At 44.5% G+C, this 14,858-nt stretch overlaps 1 protein-coding gene across 10 annotated transcripts in view; it reads left to right on the forward strand.

The window, feature by feature from the left end:
• SORBS3 (sorbin and SH3 domain containing 3) overlaps positions 1 to 14,858 on the forward strand; it is a 293,967-nt gene that overhangs the window by 169,406 nt on the left and 109,703 nt on the right. For 9 of the 10 annotated variants that reach the window (XM_069214033.1, XM_069214036.1, XM_069214035.1 and 6 more), the window contains 2 exons: positions 80 to 133; positions 10,033 to 10,119. In XM_069214033.1, coding sequence (XP_069070134.1) covers positions 80 to 133; positions 10,033 to 10,119 — 141 coding nt within the window. The remainder of the gene's footprint in view (positions 1 to 79; positions 134 to 10,032; positions 10,120 to 14,858) is intronic. The other variant, XM_069214040.1, reaches the window with a different exon arrangement.

Genomic DNA, 14,858 nt, shown 5'->3' on the forward strand with positions numbered 1-14,858 from the left:
TGATGCCATTTTGTGCGGGGGTGCGTGTTATGCGGTCTGTTTACCCGCATTTACCTAGCTGGTCTGTCTTGATTCACAGCTTTCAGCTTCCCGTGGGGACCGCGCGCAGGAGCCGCCCTCTCAGGACATTGAGGTAAGAGCCCACTTGTGCCAGGAGGGTCTGCAGTCCGCGCAACTATCAGGCCGTCAAACCTTTGCCACAGGTTGTACCTTCGTCTAAGACTTTTTGGCGCATCCAGAAGGCCCTTCAGCAGAAACACCGATCCAACATGGCCTCCAGCTAAGTACCATTTTTTCCCCCAAGTGTTTCATAGATGCGTTTTAATTCCTTTACTGTTTCAGTATCCACCATTGCTGCATGGAGTTTTTCCATATAAATGTATTTTTGGAGCCCCGCTCCACAGTCTCTGGTCCAGGAGTTCTCTTCCTCTGCACGAGGCCGCCCGTCGTACTGCTCATTGCATTTGGGAATCACAGAGCCTCTCTCACACCCCTCTTCAGTCCTTTGCTGGCTCCCACAATTCTGAGGTTGTTGGCTCGTGTGTTATGCGCCCCTGGACTGCCTCCAGCCCGTCTCTCCTCGTAGGGAAGAGAAGCGGCCCCGAAACGGACAGAGTGCTGCAGATGTGTACACAACGATCCAGATGTGGCCTCCAGACATGAACCCAATGCTCCAGGCAGCCGTACTTCTTCTCCCTGCCCCACCTTCTCCTAATTATAGCCTCCCCCGGTTGTCCTTGCTTCCTCCGTCCATCCTTTGTACCGTTCACCCTTTTCTCTTTAATTCGTTCATTTCTTTCATTTTCATCCCTTCCTTTTGTCATTGTCCTCCATGCTACCCCATTTCCCCCTTCCTCGCCCTTTATTCATTCTTGCTTATTTCTTCCTTTCTTCTTTCCTATCCTCCCTTCTTGTATTTCTCTTAGCTTTTTCTCCCCTGTGTATATTTTCTGTATTTCCTTTCTTACACCCTAACTTCTCATGTACCTTTTATTTTTTTTCATTCCTATTTTCATAATTTCTCTCTTTCCCTGTGCGGCCCAGGTTACCTCATTTTACACCCGGCCCCGCGTGCCCCCGACCGTCTTGGAATTCTTCGGAGTGTTATTTACGAGCTCCTCGTGAAGAGGGGGCGCCCATGAACAATATTTGAAGGGTTTAGGGTAACGCGGGCCTAACAGGAGGCTGCAGCTGAGAGAGCGGGGATTAACCAGGTACTGCTCCAAGGGTGAAAACGCCTGTGTTTTGTGGAGTTGTGTCATGCAACTGAATGTACAGAGCTTTTCACGGAAAAATGAAACGAGGGATTACAAGTTTTTATCCACTGGTGATACGGTTTGTGTCCGGCACCGGCCATGGGTTGGGCAGCAGGACAAGAACGTGAACTTTTTAGTGGAAATAGCGTTTTTCAGGACCACTTCATTTAACTAAAAATGTTTTATATATATAAATATTTATATATATATATATAAAAAAAAAAGTAGTCCGTTGTTTGAGTGGTGCACTCATCTTCCGGTGCTTGTGACAGCGGATACGATCTACGAATAAAGGATAGATAATTAGACTTGCGGAGTGCTGTGAAATTCCTTTGGTTAATCATACATATAAAATAGATACACATTTATGGGCTTGGCCAACCCTGTTCATTCATTGGTCCGCTGTTGTCATTCACTTTTTTTCTTTCCCTCGCTAAAGCACACAGTATGGGACAGTATGTAAGCCCACTTCTACCACTGGCTAACTACAAAGTGAGGACACTGCTCTTTCACAAGGAGCACATCCGCACAAAAAGCTACCTTCAGGGACAGCAGTTACTATGGCAATGTGTGCTTCTTGGGACCAAAGAACTAAACAAACCAGGCAATGACAAAGCCAACATCTGGTAACCAATGCATGACCTGTTGGCTTTGCCAATGCTTGTTTTGTTATTGAATCCTTTGTGTTGTTTGCACTGAACTGCTTCTCTTGCAGGGCATGTTACTGAATCTGGGATTTAGCATCTCCCAAGTCCACAGAGACAGGGTCATGTGCAATATCAGCGCTCCTTGCCACAGATCCCGTAGAAAAGCGACTAGAAGCCTGCAGCTAAAGCAATGTGCCCACCCAGGAGGTTCACTACCCTATCTCAGGCCAGTAGGCTCTACCGCCGCAAATGGTATTGAAGGGCACAAGCACTCAAAAGAACTAAGACGTTTGGTTATTTCACTTTACCACAACCCCAGAATTGTACTCTTATCACTGCAAAACCTGAAATGTATGTGGTTTTATCTCACTGCACAACCGGAAGTAGAGAGGCCGTCTTGAGGCAGTGTACATCTTTTAGCACCCGTATGCGTGTTGAGTTTTGCTCTTTCTTGGCCATTTGAACTGCTTTGTTAAAAAAGTAAGGGAATATTCTTATGCTACTGGGAATATTTTTTATGCTTTAGGTGTTCGTGCATTTTTATAAAAGCAGGGTCTATTACCTTACAACAAAATCTGTTTGTCAGGTATTGCTATTGATACTAGATTGTGAAGCGATGAGACTTCTTCCCCCTCCGCCCATTACGATCAGTCAGGCAGAAGTCACCTTATGAGACATCATTTTGTTAGTACCTATCCAGATTCTGTGCAAGCCTTAAACATTTTAATACTGTATCGAAGATTGCATAATATACATACTTTTTCAAACTCCATGCAACCACATGTGCTGAACAGAACCAAATGCAGTACACCTACTTAAATTAAAAGGAAAAAAACATAATTTCTTTGTTGATTTAGTGTTGTTACAACAAGGGCAGTTGGGCCCTTTACATTCTTTACCCCTTAACTGTATTGCATTGTGATTGTTGATTCCTACATCCCTAATAACTTCTGGTGGAGCAAACCCTTGAGTTCAACCTGAACTACCTAAAGGTGAGTCAGTGGTACATCAGTTATGCTTTTGGCCTACCTTTGCTAATGCTGGATTGGAGTGTGAGAGTGGGCACTCCACATCTTGTTAAGCCTGTTGCCACTCGCCAACCTCAGTCCTGCCAGTGACGTCCCACACACATCCTGGACTTGTAGACACCCCCTCTTGGCCCAGTAATTGTTGACGACACTTCTTTGGTGTACTTCTAGGTTTTGTTGATTGTTCTGCACTTGAGAGCACAGGTCCTCCCTCTGATCGTGTATTCACTGCATATTCTTCTCTTGTTTACTCAGGGAAAATCATTTTTTAAAAAATTTTGGTTGCATAAATTCAGTTGGTACCTTGGAATGGATCAGTTTGTTTAAGTTTCTGATGGCTGCATCTCGGCTCCATTCTGATCCATTAGCTGAGGTCCCAGCTCTTTGGGGCCCTAAAGCTGATCGTGCCTTATTGCATTGGGGTTTGTTGAGCCTGTCTTCTGTGTAACATCACTAGATACCTATTTAAGATCCTGGTTTTTCTTCTTCACGGGAAAGTCAGCAATCAGGAGGGCCCTGACCACTCTTATCTTGGTGTTGCTGAACTTTGTGACTGGTGTTGCTTACAAAGTAGTTCATCTGATTGCTTTGAGATGCATATCAATCATTCGACCAACACTACTTTCATTGACTGTTATCCCAGCCCGATCATTACTTTAATGGGTTACCTTTAGTAGGGTATCTTTAGCCCCAGCCAATTCAGGAGCTAATACCATTTAACAATAGTGGTAAAATGAAGTATCATTCAAGTTGACAGAATGGTCAGATTGAAGTATTGGTAATTAAAGTTGTGGCACTAATGCTTTACGTGCAATTATGACATCACCAGTCGCTTTTCTTTCCTTCTCTGATGGAAATGTCACATATAAGTACAGCATTACAGCCCTAGTTGCCTACTTCCTGTTTTGGCTGTAATCCTAATCCCACACATTGCATCAATGTGAAGAATAGTGGGGTCCCCAGGCACTTAGTGTCATGCTTTACAGAGCGGCCAGACATGCCCGGGGAGTCCTAACTGCATCTTCATGTCTCAAAAGGACAGCAACGTCGCCTTTACTGCTTGCGGTTGTCCTGTTCCTCGCCAGAGTAAACTGTTTGTGATAGAGATGGCAGCGTGATGTTCCTTCCACATTAGGAGTATTAAGGACACTGAACTTGTTCCCCAAGTCTAGTTATTTTCCAAAGAGGTCAATGTACAAATTATTAATAGAGAAAAGTACAGGCACAGAAAGCAAGTCCTGAAAAGCGAGGCAAGATGAGTAGGATCCCAGTACCAACTGAGGATATTTATAAATGTCTTATGGTGAGGGCAGGATCAGTGGGGGAAGAGGTCCACAGGTAGGTGTCTGGAGAAGTTCATTCAGTCTTGTCACTTCCAGTGGATCACCAAAAGGGGGTTGTTCCAGGGAGCTCTTTCTTGCTGACGCTCCTCCACGAGGTTCCTTGGATTTAGCAAGCGCCAGCCTGCTCCGTTGGCCATCAGTAGATGTAATCTCTTGATCGAAGATTTCCGATTTTCTTTTTGCCACCTACCTGGAACAGAAGGAAGGTCTGAAGTAATTCTTCACAAGCTCCTGTAGTTCTGACTTTCTGTAGGAAAACTGTCCTTGGGTTGGCCATTGTAGATCCTTATAATCTAGTCAGGTCCACTGGAATTATGCAACAGGCTTACCTAAAGTTTGCTTCAAGAGAAGACAAATTATGCAGTGTTACCCGGCTCATTTTGTGATAGTATTATCTAACTTGTTTTGTCATTTTACGCTAACACTATCTGGGGAAAGGTTTCTCCCAATTAGGTTACACCCAAATATGACACCCAAATTTAACAGAAAAGTGACCAGTCAACATTTGCAAGGTGCCTTCCACTCTGGTGCAGAACATTTTGCCTCATTTTTAATAACTTTGAATCAGTTTGAGGTAGTAACACTTTTTTGTTAAAATCTGCAGATGACGCAGCAGATAGTGGAGTCATTTGCCAATGCAGCAAATCGATTATTATACGGAACACGCCGCAGCTGCAAAATGACATGATTCCAGTGGTCCTGAATATAGTGCACTTCACCTAAATTCCCAGAAAGACAAGTGTGAATATAGTTGCACCACATAGGCTGAGTGTGTAGGTGTTAGATACTGGTGTTAATCTGCCTTTGGTATGGTACCGCAGTGCTGGTAATCAGTGCTGGATTACCAAATAGGAAGTAGGCATCAGTCTATGGACCCCACTCCTTTTAGGGGCCCGCGACAATGGATCAAATGAATAGAGATTTGATCTTGAAAGAAATTTACAATCAAGCTTTCTTAAATTGTTTCCAAAAGATAGAAAAAAAATGAATCAACTCAAAGAAACTAAAACTTTACACTAAAGACTCTATAGAGAAAATACTGTATTAATGTAATGTACCCATTAACAACTTAAAGTACATAAACCATTGACACCAAATTCACATATGTTTGTCTCTTAAAAGCCCAGATTCACATATGTTTGTCTCTTAAAAGCTCATATTTCGTCAGCTGTCAATTTGTAAAGGAATTCGGTGCAAGCTACGTAAGTTTAATGTTTAGTTTTGAGTAATAAAATTAGTTTATTAAAATTGTTGGTTGGAAAAATTAAAAACGTATTCGGAGATAATTTGGGACGGATGCCCCTAAATTTAGACTGCCTACCGGGCCTCCAGTGGGTTTAGTCAGGCACTGGTGGTAATCCGGGAAGGACGTGTAAAATGGTTGTGAGGTTTCAGTCACGGTCTGGTGCTTGGCTCGGCTCCAGCCGCGTGAGGGGTGTGTTCAGGGCCGGGCTCGTTACCTGGCACACCAAGACATTCGCCTGGGGCACCAGAAAGCTTTCATCCATGGAAACTATTTCATCCTAGCTTAATATCTTTTTTTGCCAGAGTGTCAGCGTCTCAAGAGCAAATAAAAGAAATAATCTTACGTAATGTTCCTATGGAGAGGCTTGGATGCCTCCTCTTAATAACAGCCTTCAGTGCGCTCCCAGCGACGAAACAGGATACCCTGCTTGGATGCTTTTTTTAAAGGTATTGGTGTGCCATTTTCACTCTTAAAAACGGCACATTACATTTTTAAAAATACGAACAGCACAAAAAAATCCTTGCTAGTTCATTAGTGTATGTTGCTTCTCATTGTTTCAATCTCCCGTCGTTGTTGTGGATTAATCTGTTGCCTCCCCCTCCCCTGCGAATGGAACTTATTAGGGTGTGTGAGTATTTAGGGTTTCTGTCTCTCTGTTGCCCGAGTTCTTGATTTTTCCCGTTTCTCTTAGGGAGGCCTGATCCCCGGTGGGGCTGAACTGTCTTGTATCATTTCTGCCCACTTTGTCAGGTCATCCACCAGTTTACCATCCCGTTTCACCAGTCTCGTGTGTGCCTCCTCCGCAGTTGCCCATTCTGTCAGATCTCTTTCCCAGGCACTGCCAGCAGGTGCTGTTGGCTTGCCCAGTGGGCAGCTGTACACCTTTTGGCTAATATTGTGCCTAGTGTAAAGACTTTTGTCTGTACGTGGTTTTGTTTTTTTCTCTTAGGGAGGATATTTAGTGTGTAGCTTTTGACTGTTAAGCGTGTTGTCACCTTTTGTGTATTCCCGTATTACGTGGGCCACCTCCTGCCAGAAAGCTTGTATCGCATGGCATTGCCAGATCATGTGCAGGAAGCATGCTTCCCTCTGCCCACCTCTTCAGGAGATTGCCAGGATTGTGAGATAGATTTTGTGTAGCTTGACAAAGGTATAATAGGTCTTGTGTCTGTAAATGTATCGTATAAGCTTGAATCTCGCATTACTAGAGAGAGACTGCACTCCTCGCCATGTCTCTCGCCATTCTTTGTCTGTGAGGTCTCCCTCCAGTGCAGCGCGTCATGTGTTTTGAGTTATTAACGTGTGGCTGGTTTGTCTGCCTGCAATGCTCTCTATAACTGAGAGATCAGACTTCTGCATGCCTGGAGGGTGAGAACCATGACCATTGTGTTGGACTGTGGGGGGCCTTCATGTATGAGGTCTGTGGCCCCTTGGCCAGATGAGCTAACTATACATACTAGAGAAACTGCCCTGCATTAAGCTCAAATATTGTCTGGGCCTCGTTAAAGATAATACATTTGTTTTTCAATTTTTCCACTGAGATGGCCATGGCTATCCGTGTGAATGGCATAGTGTGCCAAAGCAGCATGTTCAGCACAAAGGGTGGGTGTTTGGGCACTTTTTTCATAGCCCTGGGACACGTGCTATAGATGTGCCTGATTATTTATAAGAGATGATGTGGTATTCCTCAGCCCTTCATCAGTAGCGTAGGTAATGATTCCCTCTCATGTGTACTTCTCAATTGTCTTTTCTCCCAGTTGTCTCCCTCGTCTAACCACTGGACCGCATGTTGTGGGTGGGCAGCTACATAGTAGAGTTCTAGGCCTGTAACTTCCATTCCTCCCCTTTCTGCTTCCGTTTCAGTGTCTCCAATCGTACTCTGCCTCTTTGGCCCACCCAGATCACTGGTGTCAGTTCTTGATTGAGAAGTGTGAACACGAGCCTTGGGATTGGGTATGTGGCTTTCTCTAAGACATAAAGGTATCTGGGCAAGACCACCATCTTAGCGACATCACATCGTGCACATGACTGACAGTGGGAGATTGTTCCAAAATTTGATTGATTCTTGAAGGCCATCCAAGACTCGCCCCATATTCAGTTGATGGCAATTTGCCTTGTCTAGTGGGATTCAAATGTCTAGGCATCTCAAATCGGACGTCTCCAAAAGGGTATATCCAGCTTGGGAAGTGCCAGGTTCCCCATCCCTCGCAGGGCTCCAATTCAGAAAAGTTTAGATTTGTACAGTTTATTCTGACAGATCACGGTGATTAATTGGGACTTCAGCTTCTCCTAGAAATAAAATGCACTTCATGAAACAAGATGGCACCCAAACGTTAGCCATTTTAAACATAGGCCTACATTAGCTATGGTCAATCTAAACGTGAAAAGTACACAGTTGATAGCATTTACATGTTAATTTCCATATAATACAAAAACCTTTAATATGAAAAAAGCCTTTCACTGCTCTCAGCTCAACATACTGTGATTCTGGGTGCATCACTTAATCATTCCATGCTTTAAAAAAAGTGTAAGGTAAACAAGTGTTCATATAAAGCGATCTTATGTCCTTGGCCCAATTTATATAAAACTTCAAACACAAACAAAAAAAATCTTGTTTGGAGGCTTTCCTTAGCAATCAGGTTTCGAACTTTGGAAGCCAGAGACAATTACAGCGAGAATAAAGGGAACTGTATTAAGTAACCTGGTTCTGGTTACTGTCCACTGAGGCAATGCTGGCACAAGTGAAAACTGGTTTACTTTATAGGGGTGGGTCTAGCTTTAATCTGTTTATTTATTAATATAGAAAACTGCGGTAAGGACTTGGATCACTATTAATTATTTAATAAACATGTAAAAAAGGAAATGGTTAAGTCTGTACATCCTGTGCTGAAAAATAAAACGCCTGAAAGGGTGGTCAGAAACAGAGAAACATTATTAAATTGCTACTACTAAAACGTAGAAAGGTACCTGACAAAATAAAACACAAACAAAAAGTGATTGGTAGAACATTCAAGTTAAAGAAAGCTCTTCAAGGGATAAAGCAAGAAAAAACAATACAAACAGAACTCATCTCAAATATTGCTTTGGTTAAAAAAATACCGCTTTGTGAAAGGGCGCTTGTTGTCATGGCCACAAGTAAGATAGATCTGTTGTTTGACAGCTAAAGCTGAGTTCTTGAAATCATTTTCTATAAAGAACAGTATTGCAATGCTCTTCAGGCACATTAAGGCTCCAGGCACAATTCTGCTTTGGACAACAACCCATTCTTTTTGGATAATATATACGGGAGATAGAGGAAGATAGAAACACTTGGGGTATTAAACCAACCATGAGCCAATGGGGGTGCACCGACTGCATACAGTGAAGATAGAAGAACATCTTATTTAGGGAAGTCCACACATGTGAGACACAAGTAATACCTACCCAGGGGAGACAGTAACATCAGGCCAACAGCTGCCTGATGGTGCTACGTCTGCTTTGGAAATACGTGTCTACAAAGAACTAAGGGCCAGATGTACGAAATTCCGGCATTGCGACTCGCAAACTGCGAGTCACAATGAAGGATGGTGTCCCTGACACCATCTGCGATTCGCAAGGGGATCGCATAGGCCCACCTCATTAATATTAATTTGCGACCCCCTTGCGAGTCGCAGCACTCACAGGGATGGTGGCCTGCTGGAGACATCAGACCACCATGTCTGTGACTGCTTTTAAATAAAGCAGTTTTTTTTTTTGTAATGCAGTCCGTTTTCCTTAAATTAAAACGAGATGCATTACAAAATGAAAAATGAAACGTTTCAGTTTCATTTTTTCAGAGCAGGCAGTGGTCCATAGGAGCACTGCTTGCTCTGAAAAAATGTTTTCAAGGCCATTCACAAAGGGGAAGGGTTCCCATGGGGACCCCTTCCCTTTTGCGAATGGGTTACTACCGGTGTGACACTGGTGGTAACTGCGAATTGCTTTGCGACCGCGTTCGCGGTCACAAAGCAATCCTGCATCGCGCTGCGACTCGCAAATAGGAAGGGGAACACCCCTTCCTATTTGCGACTCGCAGTCCCATTTTGCGAGTCAATAACCAGGTTACCGACTCGCAAAATGGGAATGGGCATCGCAATGTGGGTTTTGCGCCTCGCAAACAGCGATTTTCGCTGTTTGCGAGGTGCAAAAGCCTTGCTACATCTGGCCCTAAATCCCTAGGAATGTGTTGACAAGTGAAAGACCTTTGTTAGTTTTGAGAGGTGTTGATATTGGACCCACGCATTCCTCTTATGGCCATGTTTGCCATCAAGGGTCAGCTAGAAAAAGAGTTGCAGTGATGTCATAGCTAGGCACCTCTTGCCTGGAAAAGGAAATGCACTGCAGAAAGCAGGGGTGCTGGTCAACAGGCCTATTGATAAATATCCAACAGCAGAGGCGCTGTGTCAGAAGGCGTGTGGGCAGAAGATGTATGTGTGACAGACACAGGTGTGTGGCACGTACAGGGTGACCGGTAACCTTCATCTTCCCTTTCAGGTCTTGCTGGAGAAGGAGCTCACTCTGTTCAGCGACGAGTTGGACCAGGACATGCGGTCCATGGAGATGCGCTGGCAGCCTGGGCAGGTACCCTCTCAGCTCCATCCTCCTTCGCTGGCCTCGACTGGTCTCGCTGCATGCCTCCTGCTCTAACTCTGCCAATCACCTGTTAGTGCTGTGCCTCAGCGTGCAAGGCTGGTCAGGGCATTTCTGCTACACCAGCACTATGCCAGCCCTCTCAGAACTGGTGTGTGACTTCAAACCTCTGCTACACCAGCATTGTGCAAACTCAGCTTGCATGGCTTTATCAGTCCGCGACCTCTGCTTTGCCATCACGGTTGTGTCAATCATTTACTTCCGCTATACCACCACTGCTCCGACAGTCCATAATCAACTAATTAACTAATTGATGTGTATATTGAACAATTATAATACAGTGCATGCCACCTCCGAATGAGGGATTGTGATTGCTGTGCCAGCTTCTACAGCATTGTTCTCCCAAATCACCAACACAGCATTCCCACTGCCGCAGCTGTTACCCCAGACCTGTGTCCACACTCAGTACAGGGAGTGCCGGAACATTGGTGACAGCACGCTGACTGCCATACGTCTCAGGGGTATTCATGTTACCTCATAACACTGTGTCCTAGGCCCTCTGTAGCCTTCCTATGCCCCCATGCCCAGGATCCCTGTATCCTGTATGCCCTTTCTCCAGCCCCTGGACCATTAAGGACTGTTTAGTACCCATGCACCCAGTGTTTCCCTGTAAGGCTGTGAACTTTGGGGAGGTTTCTGCACTAACGAACTTGACTCGATTCCGAATTATTGTCACAAAACGAGTATTAGGGTTCTATGTTGTACTCCTCTGAACAGAAATCAGGCTCTTACATGTTGAAATATTTATGTATTATTATGACTATTAAAGCGCTGAGTGTCTCATCTCAGTTACTTCAGAACACTAGGATAAAGCTTGACATTTAACAATACGACAAGGAGCAGGACGCAAGGGAGGATGGAGTTCTGTCGGATGAGCATCACTCATACCCGATGTTCTTTGTCTAAAACTCCTAAGCAGCACGGAGATCCATTAGAAATCCAGTCTAAATTGTTCCATGTTGGCTACGACATTGCCTGCTAAGTATTACTGAAACATTTTGTGTTCTTAATGACAGTAATAACTTGGCTTGTTTTAGCTTTTACTTTGGGTTAAGGCCACTGCTGACCCTTTTGTGACATGGAATAACGCTAATCCAGATTTCCATAAGGGTGCGCTTCTTGTAGACCAGGTCAGACAGTAAATCTGTCCTTCATTTCATGTCACGGATTGGACACTGAAGAAAAGATCATTCATGTCCAGTATCAGATTGGAATGCAAAGAGTTAGTCAATTTTGTCTAGTCACAAACTAGACAACGAGAAATTGGTCACCCATCTCCAGTCAGGGATTGGACAGGGAAGGATAGCTCGGCAATGTCCTGTCATGGATTGGACAGTAAAGAATAGGTCATCTGTGTCCTGTCATGGATTGGATATTAACAAATATGTAATCCGTGTCCATTTACAGATTGGACAAAGAAGAATCAGTCATCCATGTCCAGTCGGGTTAGACACTGTGAAACCTGTAACCCAAAAACAGGACATCAGTGGTCAGTTGTGGATTGGACAATAAGGAATCATTCAGCCATGTTCAGTCATTGATTGGAAAGTGAGGAATCCATTACCTATGTTTGATCTTGGATTGGACTGCGAGGAATCAGTCACCCATGTCCCGTCACTACTGGAACATAAAGAATACATCATACATGCTCAGCTTTTGTATGGACATTGAAGAATAGGACCTCTGTAGTCAGTCAAGGATTGGGCAAGGAGGAGTCAGTCATCTATGTCCAGACAGTGAAGAATGGGACATCTATAGTCAGTCCTGGATTTGACACAGAGGAGTCAGTCATCCATGTTTAGTCGTGGATTGGACAGTGAAGAATAGAACATCTATAGTCAGTCATGGATTTGACTTGGGGGAGTCGGTCATCCGTGTCCAGTCATGGACTGGACAAGGAGGAGTCAGTCATCTATGTTTAGTAATGGATTGGACAGTGAAGAATAGGTCATCTGTAACCAATCATAAATTGAGCAAAGGGGAGTCAATAAACCATGTTCAGTCATGGATTGGATAAAGGGGAGTCAGTCATCCATGTTCAGTCATGGGTTGGACATTGAGGAATAGGTCATCCGTGGTCAGTCATGAATTGGACAATAGGGAGTTATCCCTATTCAGTCATGAATAGAACAGCGAGATATCGGTCCCCTGTGTCCCTTCGTAGATTGGACAGCGAAGAATAGGTCATCCATGTCAAGCCACAGATTGGTCAGTGGAAAATTGCTCATTGATGTACAGTAACATATAGGATGACCGATTCCTCATTGTCCATGTCCAGACGGATTGGACTACCAGGAATGGATCATTTGTGTCCAGTCGCTGCTTGGACAGCGAGGATTTGGCCATCCTCATGCAGTCACGGATTGGACAGCTACTACCTGTGCCCCCACACAGCCCTTAGATAGCTGTCAAGGCACCTGGGAGTAGGGAGGGATGTTCAAGAACTGTGATTTTTCCAGTGTCATCAGTGAAACTGCACCCGTTCTTCTTTATTAAATAATGGAGGCGCCCCAGTACCATATACTGCCCCTGTACTGCATGATCAACATGATACTGGTAATTATGGCGCAGCAGGCTGTGCTTTGAAGAGAACTGCAGTAGGCAGTTAGAGGAACTGATTTTAAGTTGAGAGTGTACTTGAGCTGGAGTATTTTATGTAGTTCTATGTGGGCGGGGGTATTGCTTTTATGGATACATGTAAGAATGTTTGTTTTAAAATTTGAGGCAGAACAAAATTATCTATCAACCCCTGTACCCTCAGTTGCAGTTCTCGTGTGCCGAATAGTCTTTTACAAGGCCTCATGGTTTCTCTCCACATACAGTTGGTGCCACCCATTAACCATGTACCCACCTGGAGTCACCCAGGGCCTCCGCATTACTCTGAATCTAGCCTGTAATCACTGACCAAAAGCCAAGCTATATTGCTCACACCGATCTGTGAAAGTTTGGCAGGAACAGGGATGTGGGTCAGTAACCTACGCTATGCCTCGTAACCGGGTTTTAACTTCACATCTAAATATTTTTCCTTATTCAGTGTTCACTTCCTTCGAGTAACCAGAGAAAATAGTGTGCCCTGTGCATGTTTCCACATTTCTCCCTCCACTTATGCTTTGGTTATGCAGATGCAAGTTTGAAAATGCAGATACATATGTGAAAGGCATTGCAGATATTTTTGGTTAACCACAAACGTGACTTTGGGGTGTGCTCACTGCAAATGAATTGCCTGCTGAACTGATAATTTGCTTGAACAACTGCTACTTGTCAGAAAGGACTGACCTTGTACTCTGGATCCAACAGGAGCGAAGCACTTTTCACTCTCACTGTCACCACCACTGGTGCTTGAGAGGTAGAGAGCCGGTGTGGCCCAGCAATTGGAGAGACATGAAAGGGCCCTGAAGCTGATGAGTGTAAGATGGTCGATGAGTTGTAGAAAACCAATGCGGCCTTGGAAACGGGCCTACTGAGGATGGTCCTGAAGTCAGAGAGAGTGTGAATGGTGCAAGATTGAAGAGATTTGAGACAGCCCTGGCTTTAGGGTGTGTCAGGAGGGTATTAGGGATGGTGGGAATCAAGAGTGTGCTGGAGTTAGAGAGAGTGGAAATGGTTCAGGATTGAAGAGATTTGTGATAGTTCCAGAGTTAGAGGCAGGAAGGTATCAGAAATGTTGGGAATCAAGAGTGTGCTGGAGTTGGAGAAAGTGAAAATGGTCCTAGACTGGAGAGATTTGTGACAGTCCTGGCTTTGGGAAGAGTCAGAAGGGTATCGGATATGGCGGGAATCAAGAGTGCGCTGGAGGTGGAGAGAGTGGGAATGGTTTTGCTGCTGGAGAATCAATGTGGTCCTGAACCAGATCCGTGCTGGAGTTGTAGAACATCAAGTTAGTTATGAAGTTAGCAAGAGTAGGAATGGCCGTTGAGTTACGGAAAGGTGAGATGATGCACGTGTTGTAGAGAACTAACATGATCTATATGTGGCAGAGAGCAGATACGGCCTTGGAACTGGAGAGAGTTGGGACAGTCCTGGAGTTAGAGAGAATCCCGGAGGTCTTAGGTTTGGAGAGTGAAGTGCGTCCTGGAGTTTTAGAGCGTGGCAACCTCAACAGTGTCACAGAGAGCTGAGAAGGTGCAGTCATAGAGAGTCCCGGTGGTCTGTGAGATCTAGAAATGCAATACGGACCAGGCATTGAAAGGGAGATGCTCCTAGGGTTGGTCAGTGTGGAGGTTTTGGAGTTTGAGAGAATGAAGAGAGCTCTGGAAATGGATGAGGGCAATATGGCCTTAGCGTTATAAAGCCACGTGATAGACCTGCAGTTAGACAGAGCCCAATTTTTCTAGAGTTGTACCACAAGAATCCTCTCCATCATCATGGATAAAATAATAATTTGGAAATATCAGGTGATAGCTTTTAGGAATCAACAGGCCATGTAAGGAGTTTTTCAGTGATATGGTAGTAGCTGTTTATCTGATGGTATGTGGCGCTAGAAACTTCACAGACCATTCTTTGAAGAGGCTGACAAAGGCCCTGGCAGGGAGTCGGGAACAATTCTGCAGCTTTTGTGTGGGATGGGGTTGTGCAGTATCCTGAAATGCTGCTCTTTTAGAATGTTTTCTGCAACGATGGAGGGGACAGTTGTCCTGTGCCATCCTATAACTATTGTGCTATCACCAGTC

The sequence above is a fragment of the Pleurodeles waltl genome, chromosome 11 (genome assembly GCF_031143425.1).
Source record: "Pleurodeles waltl isolate 20211129_DDA chromosome 11, aPleWal1.hap1.20221129, whole genome shotgun sequence".
Classification (NCBI taxonomy): domain Eukaryota; kingdom Metazoa; phylum Chordata; class Amphibia; order Caudata; family Salamandridae; genus Pleurodeles; species Pleurodeles waltl.